This window comes from Ictalurus punctatus, chromosome 10 (genome assembly GCF_001660625.3).
Source record: "Ictalurus punctatus breed USDA103 chromosome 10, Coco_2.0, whole genome shotgun sequence".
Classification (NCBI taxonomy): Eukaryota; Metazoa; Chordata; class Actinopteri; order Siluriformes; family Ictaluridae; genus Ictalurus; species Ictalurus punctatus.
The window spans coordinates 24,306,786-24,330,644 of NC_030425.2; the positions used below are offsets into that span (position 1 = coordinate 24,306,786).

Below are 23,859 nucleotides of genomic sequence, written 5' to 3' on the forward strand. Positions count from 1 at the left end.
GGATGCACAAATAAGAAATGAAGCACCCAGGGTATCGGAAAAGTCAGGAACTGATGGGAATACGTTGAGGAAATACGTCATCCAGCGAAATCCGCAAAAACGTGATACATGCAAGAGTCTAAGGGTGAGTATGTAGACCATATGTCAAATCAAGTGGGTTTTTATTGTCATACCTCTATATGGAATGAAATGTCGTTTCTCCAGGACCATGGTGCAACACAGTGCGCATAAGACAACGTAAATTACAATACACATTCAGTGTGAGGCAATAAATACATATAACAGAACAATAGATACACAGGACAATAAATACACAGAACATGGGCTGTAAACTGAAATATTTTGTAGTGTAGCAGCAATATTGGCAGCAAAAATGAGCTCCATAATAAAAGTGACTGACGCAGCTTTATAAGGTGCAGGTGTGCAGTGGTATTGAGCCATGCTGAGTGAGGTGTTTGACTAGCCCAGGTGAGCATTCACAGGCAGCAGGGTGATGAGTAATCGGACTGCCTTAGGGAAGAAACTGTTGCGGAGTCTGCTGGTGGTGGAATGGACGCTCCTGTACCTTCTGCCAGATGGCAGGAGGGTGAAGAGTCAGTGAGAGGGGAGAGATGGGTTGTCCGCAATGCTGCTGGCTTTGCTGATGCAGCAGTTTTTGTATGAGGTGTCTGGTGTGAAAAGAGACTCCGATGATCTTTTCATCTGTTCTCACAATTCGCTGTAGGGTCTTGCGGTCGGACGCTGTGCATTTCCCGTACCACACAGCGAGACAGCTGATCAGGACGCTCTCTATCATCCCTCTGTAGAAGGTGTCGAGGATGGGAGGGAGGAGTTTGGCTCTCTTCAGCCTCCGCAGGAAGTGGACTTGCTGCTCGGCCTCCTTGGCTAGGCAGGTGGTCTTGATAGTCTGGGAGAGCTCCTCCATCATGTGCACACCAAGAAACTTGGAGCTTTTGACTCTTTCCATAGTTGTTCTGTTGATGTGCGGTGCTGAGTGGTCCACTCGGATCCTCCTGAAGTCCACAATGGTCTCTTTAGTCTTGTCAACATTAAGATATTGACGTCTCTACACCATTTTGTGAGCTTGTTCACCTCCTCTTTGTATGTTGTAAATAGTAAATGCCAAATTAAGCATGTGTAGTTTTACTGTCATTGGTTCCTAATTATAATATTTATTTTATTCCCACATTATATATATGCTGCTATGACACTTAAACTTGCTTTCTGGGATTATTCATGCATTCATTTATTTTCTGGTTATCTTTTTACAGCTCTGTGTAACCAGCTCTCTTTATATTCTTAATATTTCTAATCAAGCTGCAAAGCATTCTATGTACATCCATCCATCCATCCATTTTCTATACCGTTTATCCTACACAGGGGAGCCTAGAGCCTATCCCCGGGCACAAGGTGGGGGACACCCTTGACAAGGTGCCGACCCATCGCAGGGCACAATCGCACACATTCACACATACGGACAATTTGGAATTGGTTGGGGGTTCTATTCCCGCCGCTGCCCTGTGTGTGTGGAGTTTGCATGTTCTATCCTTGCTGCTGGGGTTTCCTCCGGGTACTCTGGTTTCCTCCCCCAGTCCAAAGACATGCATGGTAGGTTGGTTATCATGTCCAAATTGTCCATAGTGCGTGAATGTGTGTGTGGTTGTGCCCTGCGATGGATTGGCACCCTGTCCAGTGTGTACCCTGCCTTGTGCCCGATGCTCCCTGGGATAGGCTCCAGGATCCCCGCGACCCGGTAGGAAAATGAATGGATGAATGGATTATTATTATTATTATTATTATTATTATTATTATTATTATTATTATTGAGTAATCCTGTATGTCATGTCCTTGCAGATACAGCAGAGTCCCGGCAGAGGGTGCTCTTCATCTCCAACTCTCTCGTCATCACCGTCGAAGAAGACGAAGGTCACGAGCGTCATTCCGCTTCATCGCTCATTAGGAAATAACCCCAGAGTGTGTCTTGAAGTAACCGGCTGATCAGACGGTTCTCAGTGAGCGACACTACACGCCGATTTCTAAGCGCCATTTGAAATAAACCAACATGGCGAAGAAGAGGAGCGGAGTCCACGAACCTGAAGGCACTACTCTCATACAGGAGGAAGCAACGACAAAAGAAACGCAACCTCTTAAAGGTAACTAACTGGCTAGACATACCCGTATTGTGACAAGTCCCGCCCTCTGCTCTATGATTGACGGCTGAGTCAGGCATTCACACATCGGCAATAATCACGAGCCCGGCTCACGCGTGTGACTTTTCATCCAATCCTAGCGCTGGGGGCGGGGCTTGCCTGTATACGGTTAGGAAAATAAAACCTCTACACTGAAGTGTTTAAAGATTACTCAGCTTTAACATGTAGCTCGTTTAATATGTTTTTTAGTGAAGCTGGCCATCTTGTTTTCCAAAGCTCAGTTTGAAAAATGTTCGCTTAGGCAGCTAATTCAGGATATATTTTTAGGATGATGGCTATATTTTGACCAGTTGTGTGGATATAAATAAATCACACAGAGTAATATCCGCTCTAAGTGAAGGACACAGTAAAGTGATCTGATTTGTGTAAACTGAAGTGTATTTATGTGTAAGCTGTTTAAGACAGAGGTCCCTGATGTCCCTGATGTACCTGGGGATTTTGAAACCCTTGACGCAGAGTTGAGCAACTTCCTGCCCTTTAACACGTCACCTCCTATAATAAACTACTATAATAAAAGTTGTTCTAGCTGTTCTAGTTATTTAGTTTCGCAATAAATGATTGGCACTTGAATGAAATGGGTTTAAACGATGCAAGGTACTTGCATACTGTATGGAATAAAACACTTCGTGCTGTGCTGCTTAAGGAAAATAATCAATGAAGCAGAGTCACTTTCTGTGTCCCAATTCACCTATTATCCGTCCTAAATAGTGTTCAAGATTCGAATCGGTACATCCTGAATCGTAGTACGTCGAAACGAGCATCCCGAAGGTAACCCAGATGGGCTACTGTTTCCAGTGGATTTTCAAAGTGGACAGTTTTTCTGCTAATATTTCCCACAGCCCCTTGCGTGAGGGAAGGAGGCGGAGTTTCGTGACGGTTTGCTTCGTGTAAGAATGTAAATATTAAGCACTAAACAAAGTTGTTTTTTCTTAAAATTATTGTTACGTAAGTTTAACAGTTGGATGTTGTGTAAAAAGACCGCCTGACATAATCTGCATTAAAAGTATGTAAAATAAATAAATAAATAAAAAATTCTTGTTTGTGAAGGAAAAACGACATACTTTTGAGTGTGTAGTAAAAGAGTACGCAAGTACCGGGACACACCAACACGCCATGTAACGGGAGCGAACGTCGTCGCGTAGTCACACACACTGGCAGTGTGACTGTAAACAAACTCCTCTTTGCATTTCATCTTTTCTTCATTCATTCATTCATTAATCCTTATATAATTTATACTATGTTAATAGAATTTACAATTCCCTTGATTTATTTTTCTACATTTCATTTACACCTCTATAAAATGTGTCCTTGAATTCAACAAAGCAAACAGTCATGAAAACTCCTCCTCCTCCTTCACACAAGGAGTTGTGGGTAATATCAGCTGAAAAAGCGTCCACGGATCAACACTTTGAAAATCTACCAGAAGTAACCCATACGGGTCACTCGCTCTAATCTCTAATTGGGACCTAGAAACAGCGAGCGCAACTAGGCAACAACTAGGTGGGTTCAAACAAAAGGTTCCGTGTGCTAAGTTGTTTAACACATCTAGATGTAAATATGAGGAAATGAAAGCTGAAATTCTGATCTGTAGTCTCATTCATCTGTTGATCTCCAACCCAAACGCCTTCAATGTATAGGATATACACGGAAGAAAAGAATAGAGTTGGCCTTGCTGTTCCAATACTTTTGGAGGGGTCTGGGGAGAGAACAACTGATACCGTGTATCATAGACATAACATTTAATGTGGCTTTAAATGGAGAAAAAGTACAAGGTAAAAAATTGTTAGTGTTAAAGTACACCTTTTATGGTTTTTCAAATATTACCTTTCATGCAGTGTTAGAGCAGTTTGTGAATGTAAAAAAAAAAAAAAAAAGTCTGCAAAATTTCAAACATCAAAGCGCACGACAAACGGAGTTATCGACTCCCAAAAGAAGGAATCGATTCTGAACAGCTGAAACGAGTCGTTAGTGATTCCAGACGTTACTTCCTCTACTAACCTACGTAGGTTTGTAACAAAAAGCCCCGCCTCCGGTCTTCATCCGCTGCTCGCTGACAGCGGTAGACCAATCACAACAGACTGGGACATCTGACCAATCAGAGCAGAGTATGCTCTCTGAAAGGAGGAGTTTATAATGAATCATTTAGAACAGATCATTTAACGAGTCGTTTGTGACACTGGGGGGAGAAAAGGTAATGCTGCAGTTTAGATTATGAGCACGTTAAAGTGTTTTTTGACCTCGGATGCACGTAAATCTATTGTACGAGACCTTTAAAACAAAAACCATAATCGGTGCGCTTTAACAAACCGCTGTGCTATAAGAGCAATAAAACACTGATGTTAGGATGCGTTATTATAAAATAATCGGCATCAGTGTGGTAATGGTAACTCCTTTTAGTCCACAATTCTTGAATTCTTTATGAGAGTATAACAGCACAGATTGAATTCATCTTGGGACTGCAAAAGAAGTTCGAGCGGCCCTGCTTGATGTGAGACGTTGTCTTGACGTATTTTGTTCCCATGTTCCCTGTACAGCAGCGCAGTATACCGGAGGACGATCTGCACGCATGTCCCTCCTCATCCTGATCTCCATCTTTGCCTGTGCTGCTTCAGTCATGTACCTGGTTTACAGAAATTTCCCAGAGCTGAGCGAGTAAGTGAGCTGTTTCAAGGAAGACTTCGTAACTAGGTCATTTAAATCAATAATAAAAAGTTTTTTAAATCTACATGTTTGATCATTTCCAGTCATGAGTAAAGACTTCAGGAGAGGGGACTTTCTGAGTTACACACTCATTGTTTATTTTAATTTTTTCGCCCGCATTTTAGAATAATAATAAAGTCATCAAAACTCTGGAGTAACACAAATAGAGCGATGGGAATTATGTTGTGATAAAAAATCCCAAATAAATCAAAATAATTTAGTATTTTATCATCTTCAAAGTAGACGCCCTTATTGCCTAGAATTTCCAGAAATGTATTCTTGGCGTTTTCTCGACCGATTTCTTGAGGAATTTCCCCGAGATGCTTTTTAAACAGTATTAAAGGAGCTCACACCGACGCTGGACTCTTATCGGCTGCTTTTCGGAATATTTCACTCCGAGTCATCTGTTTAAAACGATATTTTTTTGTAAATAAAATGTTCGTTTTCGAATGAAAGAAACGAATACGCCGGCACGATTATATTTTTGTCTCCGACACCGATTTCAAACATTTAATAACACACTTTCAGATCAAAAGATTTTGAAGATCATGAGAAACATTTCAGTCGAGTGTCCACAAACTTTTGACCGGTAGAGAATGTGACAAGTGGAATTCATCTCTCTTTTTTTTTTTTTTCGTTCTTCTTTTTTTTTTTCCTCTCCTCGTCGTGACGGAGAGAAAAACGAGAAGCTGGTGAAGATATGACTGTTGTTAGTTAGCGTTGTTATGAGACAGGTGATCGCAGGAATTAACTTATTTTTGAATTTCTACAATGTTTGAACGGAATTACAAATGGATTAAAAGTATGACATGTTTAAGACATCTTTAAGAAATAAAAATGGATGTTACTGGGACATGAATTCACTTTTGGGTTGTAAAGGTAACTCCGCTTTGCTTCCTGTCACGGATTATTTTTCCAGAACTGCATGTCCCCAATATGTTAAATCATTCCATACTGAGCTGTAAAAACAACTGGAAGGCAATAATGTGAAGGCGAAAACCAGGGTCATCTCATATCATCAGTCTTTTATGGATTTAATGACTTTTTTCCACTTAATTTAGGAACGCCCCTATTCCACATTTTCATTTCCAGTACAATACCGATATCGATGCTGAGATTCAGCTATGATGATGCTGACTCCTCACAGTACCCGAGCTGAGCGCCTTCAAGCTACGTGGAACATCAGAGTCATAATGTCTTATAGCACGTGGCCAAGTTGTGTTCTTCGCTCACATCAGATATTGATATTTTTGTGAGTTTATGTGAATCAGCGTTGACGTTTTTTTTAATATGACTTATATCCCCAGAGTGTCTTGGGTTACGAAAAGGCAGATCGGTATCTTTACATTTACATTTATTCATTTAGCAGACACTTTTATCCAAAGCGACTTACAAATGAGGAAATACAAGCAAAGAGATATATAACAATACAATAACAATACAAGTAGTGCTACCATACAAGATTTATAATTGAGTTCTAGGGAAGCAAAGTGTGCAGAGTAGAGGTGTAAGAGCCAGAGTAAATCATTATTATTATTATTATTATTATTATTATTATTATTATTATTAGGTGATCACGGAAGAGGTGGTTCTTTAGCTGTTTTTTGAAGATAGTGACAGATTCTGCAGTCCGGATTGAGGTTGGAAGTTCATTCCACTACTGAGGACAGATAGTGTGAAGGTTCTGGAAAAGGACCTTGAACCACGCTGAATAGGAACTACTAAGCATCGGTCGTTAAGCCATCGCAGAGGGAACGTAAGCCTCAAGGAGAGTGTTGAGGTAGAGGGGTGCTGTTCCAGACAAGGACTTGTAGGTGAGCATCAAGGCCTTGAATTTGATTCAGCAGCTACAGGAAGCCAGTGCAGGGAGATCAAGAGGGGTGTCCGATATCAAGCGAGATCGTATTATATCATAAATGGAAAAGCTGGGATTGGTACATCACTGGGATCAGTCAACACAACACGCATCTATAACATTAAAATGCGTTAAAATATATCAGGCAACAGAAAAGCGTTCGGAAGATCATGAGGTTGAAGCTTGGCGATGCCACAGTCGTCCATGGCCGGGAGTCCACTAGAGGAAAAATTGTCCTTACTGTCTTGGTGGTAGAGATAGCGCATTCTCACCGCTATCCATCACAGAGATACTAGCGAATCGTGGGTGTCCACGAGCTCATGTATGCGGGAGAGGGTAAATAGCGTGCTTTCCTCGGAGTGTGTTACCCTCCCATGTGATGTACCGGTTTCACAATTTCTCTTTGTAATGAAATATTTTTTTAAAAGTTTAAAACCATGAATTATGATTGTGTTTTTGAGAGAATAGCCACATTTTATGTTCAAAACATTTTCTTTTTCAGAGACGAGAGGGACAAGATAAAAGTCCCCAAAGACATGGACGACGCTAAGGCACTGGGTACCGTGCTCTCCAAATATAAGGACACCTATTATACCCAAGTGCTTATAGCATATTTCGCTACATACATCTTGTATCCTTTGCACCAAATCAGACAAGTTTACAGAGTTACTAATTTACCACTTGTTGAAGCTTAGTGGTTGAGAATCTTCTCCATTGCTCAGGTAAATAGTTTTGTCTGAAGCGTCTGAAGCTGTTCTTTGCTCCTGACACGAGATTTTTAAACATCTTTAATTCGACCAAACAGGAATTCTGCTGCACTTCTATATGAGGTCTTGGAATGATGCGGTTCTAATCAAAGTATTAGAAATATATCATTTAGATGTCCTTGAGTGCGTTTTAAAAAGTATATTAAAAATAAGGGGGAAGGGGGGGGAAAGTCCTACGGTAAAATCTGATCGTAAATCTAGCATGCACAAATTCTACCGTTTTCCGTGTTCGTCAAAGTAAACATCATCCTTGCCGTATTTGTAAAAATCCAACTCGCGTCTGATTGGAGTGCTTGTAGATATGATCGTAACGTTTTTAACAACCTGACAAAAAGCTTATTATGATACGTACGCAAAAATAATACCAATAATTATCACAAGTAAACAGAGTAGTAGCTTATAATTAGTAATAATAATAATAATAATGATGAATAACAACACTGATAACCACAAATGTGCAGGTGAGAATCTTGTGCTTTTAAATGTATGTAATGATGTTTAGTGTCAACATGTCATTTTATAAATAAAGCTCTGTTTTACTGTTTTATAATTTTGAAAATGGTGCGAAAAACAATACAAAAAAATCCAGAAAGGGAGCGGCAGTTCTGCTGGAGGAAACGCCTTGTTGATATGAGAGATCACATGAGTAACTCAAATAAGCACTCTTTACAAGCGCGGTGAGCAGCAAAGCATCTCGGAACGCACACGACCGGCGACGTTTAATAAATCCGTAGTTTGGAATATAAGGACGAGGAGATCTGTTCTTGTCCTTAATAGTTCTTCAGCCTCCAGACATTTGCCATTCCAGGTTCAATTTTCCTCAGTATCCTGTCTGGTTATCTGTATCCCTTCCCCCTGGCCCTGTTCCTGGTTTGCCTGGTAAGTGTGACCAATCCTACACAATCGATCGCAAAGCAACCAGTTAAACATTGTGATATATTTACACCGTTGTCACTTTACTTTTTATTCTGCACCACAGTGAAATGTTCTGCTTAGTAACGTACGGATATTCTGCTCTTCAGTGCTCAGGTCTGGGAGCGTCTTTCTGTTACATGCTGTCCTATTTAGTGGGCAGACCCGTGGTGTACAAGTACCTCACAGAGAAAGCGCAGAAATGGTCACAACAGGTAAGATGTTCATGTAAACATAGACCGAACAGCCATAACATTAAAACCGCCTGCTTAATATTGTTATTGTAGGTCCCCTTACAAGGCATGGACTCCACAAGCCCTCTGAAGGTGTGATGTTTTATCTGGCACCAAGACGTTATCAGCAGATCCTTTAAGTCTTCTAAGTGGCGAAATTGGGCCTCTATGGATCAGACTTGTTTGTCCAGCATATTCCACATATGCTGGATTGTTTTGAGATCTGGCGAATCTGGAGGCCGAGTCAACACCTTGAACTCTTTGTCATGTTCCTCAAACCGTTCCTGAACAATTTGCAGTGAGGCAAGTCGGATTATCCTGCTGAAAGAGGACTCTGACATTAGGGACTACCGTTGCGATGAAGGGGTAGAGGTAGGTGGTACGTGTCCAAGTAACCGGACCCAAAGTTTCCCAGCAGAACATTGCCCAGAGCACCACACAATCTCTGCCAGCTTGCCTTCTTCCAATAATGCATCTTGGTGCCATGCACAAGTACCCGGAACACTTTTAGTGGAACACCTCACAAGACCTGCTCCGACCCAGTCGTCTAGCCATCACAATTTGGCTCAGATCCTTGCGCTTGCCCATTTTTCCTGCTTCCAACACATCAGCTTCGAGAACTGACTGTTCACTTGCTGCCTAATATATCCCACCCCTTGCCAGGTGCCATTATAATGAGATAATCAATGTTATTCACGTCACCTGGCAGCGGTTTTAATGTTATGGCTGATCGGTGTGTGTATATATACTGAAGGCAAAATCAACTAATGCATAATTGTAACATTCTTCTGTTTCTCCCCTTTTATATACAGTTAAGTGATAAAGCCTTGCCTTTAATTTGTCTGCAGGTCGATAAACACAGAGAACACCTCATCAATTACATCATCTTCCTGAGAATTACGCCTTTCCTTCCAAATTGGTTTATCAACATCACTTCTCCGGTCATCAACGTACCACTGGGAGTCTTCTTCTTTGGTACATTCATTGGTAAGAAAGAAAAAGAGCACTTTTTAATTCTCATATGTACAGTGTCCTCCACTAATATTGTCACCCTTGGTAAATATGAGCAAAGAAGGCTGTAAAAAATTGTCTTTATTGTTTGATCTTTTGTTTTTTTTTGTTTTTTAAATCACATAAATACTCTGCTCTCATAGATATCAAACAATTGCAAACCCAACACTGGTTTACCAAAAAAATCTTTGTAACATATAGGCGTGCAACATTTATTGGCACCATTATGAATTCATATGAGAAAATTATATTTCAAGTATATTCCCATTGAGATTTTTTTTTTTTTAGTACACCTGGGTGACTAGAAACAGGAAATTGTTCAGCCATGAATTCCTGTTTCACAGGGATCATTCTTAACAATGGGCAAGACCAAGGAATATAGCTATGATGTGCAGCAAAAGGCTATTGAGCTTCAAAAAATGCGAAGTGGCTATAAGGAAATAGCACAAGCATTGAAAATAACCATTTCCACCATCAGGGCAATAATTAAGAAGTTCCAGTCGATTGGAAATGTTGGAAATCAACCTGGAATTGGACTCGTGTCTATATTGTCTAAACACACTGTGAAGATGGTTCGAGTGACCAAAAACTCTCCACAGATCACAGCTGGAGAATTGCAGAAGGTAGATGCATCTTGGGGTCAGAAAGTCTCTAAAACTACCATTCGAATCAGTTTGCCAGACACTACTGAAACTTCAAATGGGATGTGGTGCACACAGAGAGGTAGCCATATGGAAAAGTACCTCATGCCCACGGTTAAATATGGTGGAGGCTCTTTAATGTTTGGGATGTTTTTCTGCCAGAGGACCTGGACATTTTGTTAGGATACATGGCGTCATGGACTTTATCAAATATCAACAAAAATTAAACGAAAACCTGACTGCCTCTGCCAGAAAGCTTCAAATGGGCCGTGGTTGGATCTTCCTGCAGGACAACGATCCAAAACATACATCAAAATCAACACAAAAATGATTTACTGACCACAAAATCAAGGTCCTGCCATGACCCTCCCAGTCCCCTGACCTGAACCCCATAGAAATCTTGGCAAAGGGAGGCAGCACAAAGTATTGACTAAAAGGGTGCCAATAATTGTTGCACACCTATATTTAACCAATATATATATATTTTTGGATAAACCCGTGTTTTGTTTGCAATTGGTTGATATCCATGAGAGCAGATTATTTTTGTGAATTTTTTGAGCAAAAGATCAAAAGGTTAAACAATAAAGACAATTTCTTCACAGCCTTCTTTGCTCATATTTACCCAGGGTGCCAATATTAGTGGAGGACACTGTATAACATTCTCCAAAGAGATCATAGGTTTCATGTGTGAAAGAACACGATGAAATTCCTAACCCAAAACACCTCGTTGGTGTCCATTAAATATATAGTTTAATATACAGTATGTAATTAGAGCTGTCTGAGGAAGTGTCAAAACAAAGCAAAGCAGCCTTTTGCCTTGGAAAATGTAACAGCAGTGAAAGAATTCTGAAAACCACAAGATGAAGTGTTTTTTTTTTTTTTTTTTTCTTTTTTCTTTTCTTTTTCATTTAAAACTGGAAACAAACCAAGGTTTTCAAATTGTTCTTAAAAACCGTGTGCTGGTGAAAATCTCTTCGTATTGCTAGTAAACGAATACGATGATGTTTTACGGCGTGTTGAATTGAAATGATTTCATCGTCATGACATCGCCAGTACTGCTGCAGTCGAGATTGAAAATCTTGTCTATTTTTTGGGACATTCACAGGTATGTGACGTGACGTCCCACTTCTCAGGTCGCACGAGCGGCTCAAATTCTCTTGATTTTCTAAAGCCTTTAAAGCAACAGCAAAGACCAACAACCTCCTCATTAACCAGAGTTAAACCAATCTGTATTACTACTGCTAATAAATCTATACTAGGAAGCAAGCAATGCACACACAGGCTCACTCAAACCAGCACTCAAAATAAAAATAAAAAAAAGTGAAAACATCCTGCTGGTAGATATGAATATCATTTTAGACCGGTTTCATTATTCAGTGTACTCTCGCATCTCTCTTTCAGGAGTCGCTCCTCCATCTTTCGTAGCGATAAACGCCGGAACGACGCTGTACAAGCTGACCACAGCGGGCGAGGCCGTGTCCTGGTACTCTTTGGCCGTTCTGGCCGTTCTGGCCGTAGTCTCTATTCTCCCGGTGTGTTTCCAGAGAAAGCTGCAGGAAAAGATGGCGTAAAGTTGCCTCCTCACTTCTTCTGCCTGTCACCCGGTTCACACCTGCTTATCTTGGTCCTCAACCACACAGCTGTTTTTTTTTTTTTCTTTGTCGTCGTGGAAAACGGGCCCAAAACTGTAGAACTCGGACTGGCTCGTGATCCTACGCTTGTTCTTTTTCTCTGTAACAGAATGAACGATTATATCCATTATCTTTTCATCGTTTTATATGTTTTTAACAACCTTGTGTAGTAGGTCCTATATTGAGTCAGTGTCTTTTTCTTTTCTAACTTTAAAGCAATACCCCCCCCCCCTTTTTTTAAATAAATGTTTTTAGCCGTGTTGCATCGGCAGCACAAACAGGGTGCTATGCCAGGAGAAATTTAAATACAACACCTCTCACATACGCCGTGCCATAAACATTATTTTTCCTCACAGTTTGACTATAACAGTAAATTTAAAAACGCTGATTTGTTCTGGACGATGCACCATACTGTCTGTCCTGCTGCCGCCCAAATGTAGGACATTCTCCTGGTAGTTCTTTTTCAATATATAAATATATATATCTATATATAATCTCAGAAAATACGATTTCCGACACCGAATTGTATTTCTAATGCCTCATATGTATTGTATTTTTTTTTTTTTTTCATTTATATTTTATTTATTTAGCTAGTTTGTTTTTGCTTTCCTTATCCATTTTGTCTTAATTAGCAGGTTACTGGAAATAGACTGCGGTGACCCTTTTGATTTCGTTCTCCACCTCGGACATAAAAAAGGAAAAAGAAAAGTAAGAATGATGAGTTTTAAACGATTCAGTAATGAATAGTAAAAGACTGAAAGTCTGAAAGGACCTCATGAATCTTAACTATATTTTAAAAGAAAAACAGTTTAGGACATGCATCTCTACACAGCGAGCAGTCTTGTTTGCACTGAATATATGCATTTTAGGAGGAATTTTCTACCCCACAAAGGTAGAAGCCGGATACCTCGTCGTGTACGAGTTCACTGTTTACTACTCCTTCATTGAAAGCAAGTTGGTTAGTCCCTTAGTTCCCAATCCTGGTTCTGGAAGTACTCCTGTTCTGTGGAGTGTTTTCTTATTCTTATTCTTATCTAATTGCATCAGCTGATAAATAAATTGATCAAAATGTACAGGGTGTGGCTAAGCTCCTGTAGGACCAGCATTGGAAACCTGCGGTTTAGTCCCTTTCAGTCTGATCGCGTTCCGTAGCTTTGAGACATAATGTACATCCATGCATAAGTCTTAGTGAACCCTCTGTGTATAAAAAGCACATCAACATGGATAAGGTGCATTTCTACAATGTAGGCTTTTACTTTTACTTTTTTTCTTACATTGTTCATGACTATATTCTCTCCTCCTCTTCTCGTCTCTTTGCGTTGCCTCCACACACACACTCACTCACACACACACACACACACACACTCAGACAGACAGTATTACATGGAACTCTCTGGATGTTCTTCATATGTAAATGCTACTAACTGATCACTTTTTCTTTCAAATGTCATTACGAAATGTTATATAATGAAGATATTTATTAAGAAATGATTAAAACATGGTTCCCTTCGCGTGTGTTTAATGAGTATTGTGCTTGTGATTGTGATTTCTACTTCTGGTGATAAAACTACACTCTAACAAGAACAGGACAAACTTTAAAGGGGTCTGTAAAGAGGTAGTAGCGCAGCAAATACACGGGAGGAATAAAGGACAGGAAGCTACTGTAGAGGTGGTTTCACTTCGAGAGTAGTAAGCATGTATTTAGTTAAGTTTTAGCACTTGATGTGGGTGGATATCGAATAAGAATCAACTGAATACGACGGACAACCAAGTAATTTGTTAAGGGCGGGGTTTAACACATCGTTTTCTGTCTTCATATTTTAGCAGAATGCTTTCTCAGATGTTCCTCAGAGACTCTCGATTTCTTTGCAGGAGTTTTAGACATTTTTGTGAACACCAAGTTGGACATGTCTCTTCAACGTTTCAAACCAGCTGCTCCATTAGTAGATCACTTGGTTAAGGTCAAGTAAATAGGCCATTTCCAGTACAGAAAACAAATAACTCTGCTTTGTAGAGCTTTTGAACCAGCTTCAAGGTTCGTTTCTGGAAATGATAGAACTTTTCTAAAGAAGAAGAATATCTGAAGAAGAATGCAGAACTTGTACTTGTGGACGCAATGAACATTAAGGGTAGTAAACAAAGTTTTTGGTGTAACAGGATGTTTCAGAAATGCCTTTCATCAGTCCAATACCTAACTGCATCACCTATAGCCTTTAGAGGCACTTTGTGTTCACGGCAATTATATAATTACGCATATATACATGTTACTTTTACATATTCTGGTATACACTAGACGCTATGGACGGTTAGACATTTGAATATCCAAAAAATGTGTGTGCAAAGACAATTGCGTGGATACGTACAGTATAGTATGTTCTGCACCATAGATTTGTTCATAGCTTTGCATTGATCATCATGCTGTACTGTAAGCAGTTGCTTTAGTCAGACAGAAGAGGGCAGGCTGTCTCTACATCTCATGAAACTGATTCAAGAGACTTGTTTTCGGTCTCTAAAATTTCCACCCAAAAATTATACAAATGGATGTAATATTATAAACCTTAGTGCTGATCGTTGGTCGGGTCACAGCTCCAGGGTACCCGGTTCGATCCTGAGCTTGGATGATTGTCTGTGGAGTTTCACAAGTCCTTCCCATGTCTGTATGGGTTTCCTTTGTATGGGGATCTTCGGTTTCCTCGTACCTCCCAAAACCATGCTGATACGTGGACTGTATTGTCAGAAATTTGTGGACAGCTGACCATCACACCTATATGTTCTTGATGAACATTGCATTACAGATTTAGTTCCCCGTTGCTGTTATAATATCCTCCACTCTTCTGGGAAGGCTTTCCACTAGATTTTGGAGCGTGGCTGTAGTGACGTGTGTTCATTCAGTCAGAAGAGTATTAGTGAGATCAGACACTGATGTCAGACGAGGAGGCCTGGTGCACTGTCAGAATTCCAGTTTATCCTGAAGGCGCTCAGTGGGGTTGAGGTCAGGCTCTGTGCAGGCCACTCGAGTTCTTCTACATTCATCAACCTTGGTAAACCATGTCTTCATGGAGCTCGCTTTGTGTAAATTGTCATTGTCATGCTGGAACAGGTTTAGGCATCTTAGTTCCAGTGAAGGGGAATTCTTAAAGCTATAACATATAGACATTCTGTATAATTGTGTGCTTGAAATTTTGTGGTGTCTACAAACGTTTGGTTATATAGTGTAGGTGAATTGGTTATGGGGACATAATGGCTTAGTAGTTATCATGTTTGCCTCACAACCCTCTCCAGGGTTGGCGGTTCAATTCCTGCCTCCACTCGGTGTGTTCTCCACGTGCTTTGGGGGTTTCCTCTGGGTACTCCGGTTTCCTCCCTCAGTCCAAAGACATGCATTGTCCATTGACATTGCATAATGCATTGACATTATCCAAATTGTCTGTAGTGTATGAATGGGTGTCTGAGTATGTGTGTGATTGTGCCCTGCGTTAAGATGACACCCTGTCCAGCCCTCCAGGCCTTGTGCCCTGAGTCCCTGGGATAGACTCCAGGCTCCCCGCAACCTTGTGTAGGATAAGTAGTACAGAAAATGAATGGACGGATGGATGGATTGGTTATGCTGTGTGACTGAATGAGAGTGAACGAATGCCGTCCAGGGTTGTATTGAGACGGCTGTGGCTCAGGTGGTGAGCCACATTCCGAAATGTCTTTGGACAGACTCTGAACCCCAACTTGCTCCCAATAGCACCATTTGTGTGTGTGTGTGTGTGTGTGTGTGTGTGTGTGTGTGTGTGAGAGAGAGAGAGAGAGAGAGAGAGAGAGAGAGAGAGAGAGAGAGAGAAATGTGAATAATAAAGTGCGTAGTAGAACCTCTAAGGTTAAAAAGCGCTATATAAGTGCAGACCATGTACCATTTATTCCCGCTCCACACCCAGTGTTCCCAGGATAGGCTCCAGGTCCAGACTCCTTTTAGATATACTCCCATGTTCAAAGAGATGTAAACCACCAGTTTGACTTTCACGGTCGCTTTAAAACAGTGTCCATGCGTGATGCTGCAGAGCGCGCGTGCGTCTGGTGTAGTGTGGGTAATCCCATAACGTGACCGTCGTCAGAACAGCGGAGACTGCGCAGGCGCACAAACCCGAGCTCGAGGAGCGGTCGAAAAAACAGCTGTGCGCGCGCCCACAATGCAATTCGTTCGCCTTCACGGGCTCGTGCTTTGATTTTTTCCCCCCTCTCTCTCTCTCTCGGTATATATATGTGTATATATAAAGCGCGTCCGTGATGGCTACGCCAAATAACCCCCGAGTTATGGTTGTGTAATAATAATATGCACCTTAGCAGCACGGCGGACACACGGCCACGACCGGACCAGCCTCAAAATGAGCACCGGCTTCAGCTCCAACTCCTGCCGGTTCGCGGATTACTTCGTTATCTGCGGACTCGACACTGAAAGCGGGCTGGAACCAGACGAGCTGTCCGGTAAGCGTCCAGACCTCGCCAGACGTTTCAACCATTTTGTTAGTTTGTGCTTGTGTTTTGATTGTGTTGCACTTCTTGTACGTATTTCACTCAAATGCGTTGTTTGTTTGTTTGTTTGTTTACTTCCTTTTATGTTCTGGATGAAATTTCCAAACAGGAAATGATTGAAATATTTTGCTGTAAAGTTTAACAAGCTCATGTTTCTCCAAATTGTAGCGGCCCAGTATTTATCCCGAGAACACTATCACATTACCCTGAGTCTTCAGGTCGGAGGCCTTCAGGTTTTTATTTATTTATTTGTTTATGTATTTATGTATTTGTTTATTTGAACATTTCTTCTATTCACCCTTTCAGGAGCGCGTGACACTTTTATGTCCTTCAGCAGCCTCTCAGTCTTGTGCTTGTAAACAAAAGATGTGTTTGAGAAGGGACTGTTTCCCTCTTCTCATCTGCATATTTCTATTTAAATGCACAGATCGTGATAAGAGATTTGTGTTTTCTTGTGGTTTAACATTTCCCTTTTTGGCACCGAAACTAAATTCCCTTTCGCGGGGTTTCCGAAACACCAGTTTCTCACACTTAAAGGTGCAATAGGCGTTTTTTTTTTTTATTATTATTACGTACTTGTAAAAATAACCTGGAAGATTTGTAGAACATGATTACAAAATAAAAAAAAATCCCCCAAAGGATTAAGTTGTGGCCTTTGGCAAAAGTTTATTAACTCGGTGAGAAAACACGTTTGGAAGTCTACTGACTTCTGGTCCGGAATGCTTGTTTTTGTTTGGATGTGCTTCCTGTCAGTCATTTTATAGACACTATGCTCTAAAGGTCACTTTTCCACTGCACGGTACGGCTTGACTCGACTCTGCTCGCTTTTTAGGGGCTTTCCACTGTACCTGGTACTTCTTTTAGTACCACCGCGGTCGAGGATCCAAGCGAGCCGAGCCGATACTAATGGTCACTTTTCCACTGCACGGTACGGCTTGACTTGACTCTGCTCGCTTTTTAGGGGCTTTCCACCGTGGATAGCACCTGGTACCTGGTACTTCTTTTAGTACCACCTCGGTCGAGGATCCAAGCGAGCCGAGCCGATACTAATAACGTTCAAGTCACTTTGGTCAGAGCAAGATGGCATCGTTACATCGTAATTATACGATGCTATCGTATTTTGTTCAGGCAATTAGTTTGTTATGTAGTAAATAATTTTTTATAAATAAATAACAACTCAAATCCGCTTCTGAGACGATGAAACGTTCAATTTCAACAAACTTTACCGTCAACTACGGACGTTGCGTATTTTGATTCCACCATGTTTTCTTACTGACACGCCCCCAACTCAGAGCTCAAAGAAAATCCTGTTTCTCACTCGTAATTACGACTTTGCGGTGGCGTTCATGTTCGTTCAACTCGTAAATACGATCTTTCTGACATGACTCGAACGCACCAGTTGATCCTGGAGGCGGAGCTTTGTGAACTTGGGCAGGAATGTGGGCGTGAAAACAATGACGTGTTTTTTTTAGACATATGACAGTTATGTGACCCATTCAAATAAAAGCAAGCCAACTTTATAGTCTCGGGTTACCCGCGGCAACAACTCCACCTCTTCATCTGTCCGTTTTCCTCGACAATGCTGCATCAATTCGAGTGTGTACGGTAAGTCAAATAAACGGCTGACAGAAACATCGTACGCCAGAGCTTCTTGCGTTTTTACGCATGCGCAGTACGGGCATGTAAGCGCTTTCAGATGTTTCAGCGTGGACCAGCGATTTTTGGAAAACGTTTGAAAACACCAGCGTACGCGGAGAACGTTTTCAAACGAAACTGCAGTTTTCAGATCTGTATGGATTAATGTGGATGTAGCCTTACATAATGCACCTTTAAAGACGGGACGTTTCAAGACTTGTCCCCTACCTTTGATTCAATCAGTCTAACGCAACTGACTCGACTGGCTTTCTGAAGAAGTTTGTCTTATGCATAAGCTTCTTCAAGATGCTGCTGTAGAAAATAAAAAATAATAACAACATCAGCTAAAACATAAAAGGATATGTTAAACACATAAATGTCATGGACATTTTTTTTTTTACCTAATCCTAAACAGATATGTGCAATATTGTCCATCAGATACTGGGAAAAACGCTAACACTATGGCTTAAAAATAAGAAATAGGACATAATTACAAACTACATGTAAGACATAAGTAAACGTCATGGTTAAAGAAATACAGTCAAAGTATTCTTGATCATATTTACACGGGGTGAGGTTTTGTAAATATTCCTTTGTTATTACATTGTAATCCTGTTCTTTTTGATAAAAGCCAGAAGTCTCGTGGCTTCATGGCAGAGGCGGAACATCAGCTAAATAGCAACAGCAGTGAAATGACTGAGAAGTTGAATAATTTTCTCTTCTTATCATGTTCCTACCTGAATCGAGACCATAGTAACGCTCCTTTACCCGTGTATCTCACGAAACAGTTGTGAATTGACATCAGACTTCAAGAAAAACTCTACCCCGAACTATACTATATGTGTGATCTGCGTAAAGATTCTGCTGCTACTTTGTTGGTCGACACTTTCTTTTCATCATTTCTGTTAGCGGTTCTACGCCGCATCGATGTCATAGGGGGGACGTTGTTATTGTTAGCGCAGTTACTATGCGGTTTAATAGGAGAAAAGAAATGTGAAACACACGCAAACATAGCATTTGCTCGTAACGCCTAAAACGCAAGAGCTTCTTTTCTCACTCACAAATTCCCAGCGACGTTCAACATCCTCCACGGAACGCAGCACGGCTATGCGGCTGAGGTGGCGAGCACGATGGCGTCGACTACGGTATTAGCATGAAGCTCTGGACGCTGATCTGTCCGAGCGAGCCGGACGGACTGAAAAACTGTAGCGCTGCGTTTACGTAGAGAAGAATTTCCACGAGCATTGTGGGAAATGTCGGAAACCAAAGTGAAACCATGAAAGAAATTGACTTATTTGACACGTTAAAACCTTATCGATAGTTGTTCTTTTGACTGTAAAGGAATCTTGTTTACAGCATCATATTTACAGTAAGTCTTTCTTCAGTGTCGTCATACGTCATGTCTTCTTTCTGTGACACACGTGTATCGTGCACGTGGAGGTCGTAGCACGTCTCACGATCGATTATTCGCACATAAATAACGAGTAATGAGGTTTTTCCAAGTGCTTGCCTTGTGGATGTGTATTGCATTTGGTTACAACAGAAGATAAAATACCTAGCCTGATCCAACTAGGACTCTGTTTACGAAGCCCTTTTGTGATTTGGGTCACGTTTGTTGCGAGTTGCGAAACCGTGGAAGAAACTGCAGGTCAGCTGGTCGCTTGAGTTGAGGAACTAAGCTTTTAGTAGATTAAGTAAAAGTACTTGTGGTTTGAGTAGCTTTACTTTTTGTCTCTTGGTCATAAATAAAAATCACACTAAATAGCATACACTAATAAAAAAAAAAATCACACATACACGTGATGATTAAATGCAGTTCATTCGGGTCTTTTCTGATGAGGCTAAACCTGAAGCAACTTCTTGTCAGAATCTCCTGAGATGCCATTAGCTGCTCAGTCGTTCCCCTGGTGATTTCAGGAGCCTTTGTTTGGCAGTTGTTGACGCTCTCTGTATGAAAAGCCCCTGTTTCAGCATGTTTCGTAAGGAGACGCTTTTATGCTTTCCCATCATTGATTTGTTGTTCTTCATTAATATTAATAGTGTAGGGATCATAACGTTATAAGTAAACTGATTGGAGCTGTAACATGTTCTTGGAGATGTAAAAAAAAATCAAAATGTTAGATAAAGGCATTTTAAGCGCTGGAACTATTGATAATAAGTTAAGATAAGATAATACTTAAGATAAGATTAATCCCCAGATGGAGACATTTTTGTAATGAAATAGGAATCGCTTGTTTTAATGATAGTTGAGATCACTCACGATTCTTTGACCGGATTTGTAAGGAAGAGTATGTATATTTATTCAATTCTTACAAAATTTCCCAGTGGAAGATTGTGAATTACGCCGCGTACGGCTTCCCTCGGAAACGGGAACTCGGAACTACGTCGACCTCTGTGTGTTCGAGCTACAATGTGTGGGGAAAAACTACGGACGTCTCCATGTTCATCTTTTTTTGTAAGCAGACAAGCTAGCCAGCTAGCTGTGATGACTGATGTATATTTGCCTCCTCAGAATAGTACTGTATAGTCGGTGTTACAGATTTAACATGTCTGTATGTTGATTGATCTAAAGCGAATACGTTTACGTCCAGCATAACTCATTTAAAAGTAAGAAGTGCTACTTTGTTTACCGTCGATGCTGTGAGCGACCGTTTTGATTTGATTTGACATCACTCGCCGAACTCTCGGACGTGTTTCTGAGTAGAAATTCCAGATCGACGGGGCGCTTTTTCTTTCTAGTCTGAAATGGCGAGTTATGGGTTTTAGTCGGATGCAGCGTTAAAGCTTGTCTGCATTTATTGGCACATTTGTACCGCAAACATTGAACTCCTGAGCAAAATAACTGCAATTACTACAAAACCTGAAGCATATTAGGGTGCCAGGAGTGCAGCGTGTAATCCCAAAGTTACACAGAAAGCAGCAATGTTAACGGCTGGGTAAATGATTTGTTTTTGTTTTTCTGTAGCAGCTCATTACCCATTTGTGGGTGAAAATTGCTCTTGTTAATGCGCTCTATGTGCAATGGCGAGTTTTGAGTGAGGTGACGCACGCAGCCGTGACTCACTTACCACATTCATTCATTTCATACGTTTATTGTCATTTGTTGAGTAATTAGGAATTTAATATACAGTACATGGGGGGAACCGTGGCTGATTGGTTAGCACGTTTGCATCACACGTCTGGGGTTGGGGGTTTGATTCTCACCTCTGCCTTGTGTGCATAGAGTTTACATGTTCTCCCCCTACTTTGGGGGTTTCCTCTGGGTGTTCCGGTTTCCTCCACAAGTCCAAAGACATGTGATCTAGAATGATTGATTGGCATGCGATGCCCTACGACGGGTTGTGCCACCTTGTGCTCGGACTTCCCCGGGACAGATTCCAGGCTCCCCTGCGAGCTTGTGTAGGATAAGCAGTAATGAAACGGGATGAATGGATATTCAGTACATAATATGAAACATTTGTTTGTTCTAACTAGAACATTTCCTGACAGCTTTCCGTTTCTCCCCTTCCTCTTTCGTAGACTCGCTTTCACTCCAGGTGTGCTCTGTTCTGGACTTGAATAGCATTGAGAAGCGAATAATGCTTGAGATTTTCATACAAATTTTTGTGCGTGCCCTAGCTCTAGCCCAGAAATCGTAGTTTATCGAAAGATAAATAGATAATATACTTAACTTCAATTTTTGGTGCCCTTTATTCAGCAAAACTGAACAACACATCCAGTGGGTGATATTCTGAACTGAAGTATATATGGGGGTACTGTTGTGTTTTGTTTCTTTCTGCATAACACTAGCTTTAAAATAAACTTTAAACTTTATATTTTGTGACACCTCCTCTCCGGAAAGACCAGCATTTTTTCTGTAATGTCTAACAAGGTTGGGGATATTTGTAAATGGTCTTAAACCAGACTTTATTTAATTCAGATGACATGTTTTCAAGAGGTTTCAAGAGGTCTGGAGACTGACATGGCCATTGCAGAGCATTGATTCTGTGTCCCACAGTCATTTCAGTGGCATTTCTGGATGGGTTTGAGGTCATCATTTTGTCATTTTGGGCAGGTTTTAACCTCCTGGGAGAGGCAACCAAGTTTTTTACTACAGACATCCTGGCACTTTGCAGAATTCTTCACAGAAGCCTTTGGACCACCAGCTGCAAAACAGTTCCTAAAGCTACGCCTCCATATGGGTCAGAGGACTTGCACACAAATCTAGTTACAAAGAATTGTGTAGTTTCTGTATAGTGTGTGTAATACAATAATTTATGCCCATTCTATTGAAGGGTGCCAATAATTTAGGAATTGCATATATGGTGAATGACCATACCACCGCACACAATATACAATATGTTTTGTAAATGTGTTCACAATATGAATAATACAGCTCCAGTTGCAGTGTTTGCAGTATAATGTGAATGTCCATATTACAACCCCAATTCCAAAAAAGTTGGGACGCTGTGTGAAATGTAAATAAAAACAGAATGCGATGATTTGCAAATCTCATAAACCCATATGTTATTCACGATAGAGCATAGAAAACATATCAAACGTTTAAACGGTGGAAATGTACCATTTTAAGAAAGGGAAAAAAAAGGTCATTTTGAATTTGATGTGCCGCAGCACGTCTCAAAAAAGTTGGGACGGGTGCAACAAAAGGCTGGAAAAGTAAGTGTTACATTTGATATGTTTTCTGTGTACTACTATGAATAACATACGGGTTTATGAGGTTTGCAAATCATTGCATTCTGTTTTTATTTACATTTATTTACATCTTACACAGCGTCCCAACTTTTTGGGAATTGGGGTTGTAAATTCTATCAGTTCGAATGGAGTTGAAAAATCTTGTTGTCGCTTCAGCTGATTTTCTGATTCGATAGATAAAATTCAAAACCAGAGTTACGATTATGAAAATAACCCTGCTGCTTCCTCCTTGCCGAAGGCCGTTGTCCTCCGCGTTTGGGGTTAAAGTGGATACACATGTGATGAACTATTGCACATTCTGCTAAAACACAGCACATCCTTCCCCTTTTTTTGACGTTCCATTTAGCCTGTCACACACTTTCTCTCAGTTTTGTTTTTTCTGTGTAGCAGAACCAAGCACCTGATTTATACCACAAATAGCTCCCCGTCCTCAGCTGAGATTATATCGTGTCGAGTTGTGACAGGAGTGCTCTGAACTACTCGACACAGTCCCGCTGTCATGTTCGGTATGCTGTCTGCATTTCCCTGTGGTGACTCACTCCATCAGTGTGAATGCCACACATGTTTCGGGGGGTTAGTATAGCTCTTGGCAGCGTTGCAGCAGTGCAGGCAGTTGCCATTCGGTGTAGACCAGACACGTTTCTGAAACTTCTCTTGACATTTTTGTGGTTATGTCTAGGGTGCATTCTGAATCTGGGTCACCTGATGCAGTAACCAATAACAATGCATACTTAAGCGAGTTTATGGCGTGCACATTAAAGAGTGTACCTGCATAGCATTATATCACAGGCTCACCCTATATATGTTTAACCATCTGGTGGTAGAATATTAATTAACTATTTGTTACTTATTAATTCATTATTAGAATCTGAATAAATGCTCATGGCTGTGTTTTCAAAGATGAATACAGAAATGATAGTATTTTGAATAATTGCTATGAATAATCATGATTGTAATTGTAGACATTACTGGCCAGGCATGATATGACAACACTGTAATATTATATTCCTAAAATTCTGTATTCGATACAAAAGTGATATCTATTTATCTATCT

At 40.8% G+C, this 23,859-nt stretch overlaps 2 protein-coding genes across 4 annotated transcripts in view; both read left to right on the plus strand.

The window, feature by feature from the left end:
- Positions 1 to 1,911: 1,911 nt before the first annotated feature.
- Positions 1,912 to 13,471, plus strand: tmem41b (transmembrane protein 41B). Of its 2 annotated transcripts, none has more exons than XM_017478146.3 (7): positions 1,912 to 2,153; positions 4,745 to 4,862; positions 7,268 to 7,396; positions 8,318 to 8,411; positions 8,555 to 8,659; positions 9,526 to 9,664; positions 11,731 to 13,471. In XM_017478146.3, exons 1-7 carry the CDS (start codon positions 2,063 to 2,065, stop codon positions 11,898 to 11,900), a joined length of 846 nt encoding a protein of 281 aa, XP_017333635.1. In that variant the 5' UTR covers positions 1,912 to 2,062; the 3' UTR covers positions 11,901 to 13,471. The 2 variants fall into 2 exon arrangements, with proteins under 2 accessions (XP_017333635.1, XP_017333636.1); XM_017478147.3 differs by having other exon boundaries at positions 4,748 to 4,862.
- Positions 13,472 to 16,076: 2,605 nt separating this feature from the next.
- The window catches only part of dennd5a (DENN/MADD domain containing 5A), a 54,637-nt gene continuing 46,854 nt past the window's right edge, over positions 16,077 to 23,859 (plus strand). For both annotated transcript variants that reach the window (XM_017478561.2, XM_017478562.2), the window contains exon 1: positions 16,077 to 16,430. In XM_017478561.2, the coding sequence (XP_017334050.1) occupies positions 16,331 to 16,430 (100 nt within the window). In that variant the 5' untranslated portion in view covers positions 16,077 to 16,330. The remainder of the gene's footprint in view (positions 16,431 to 23,859) is intronic.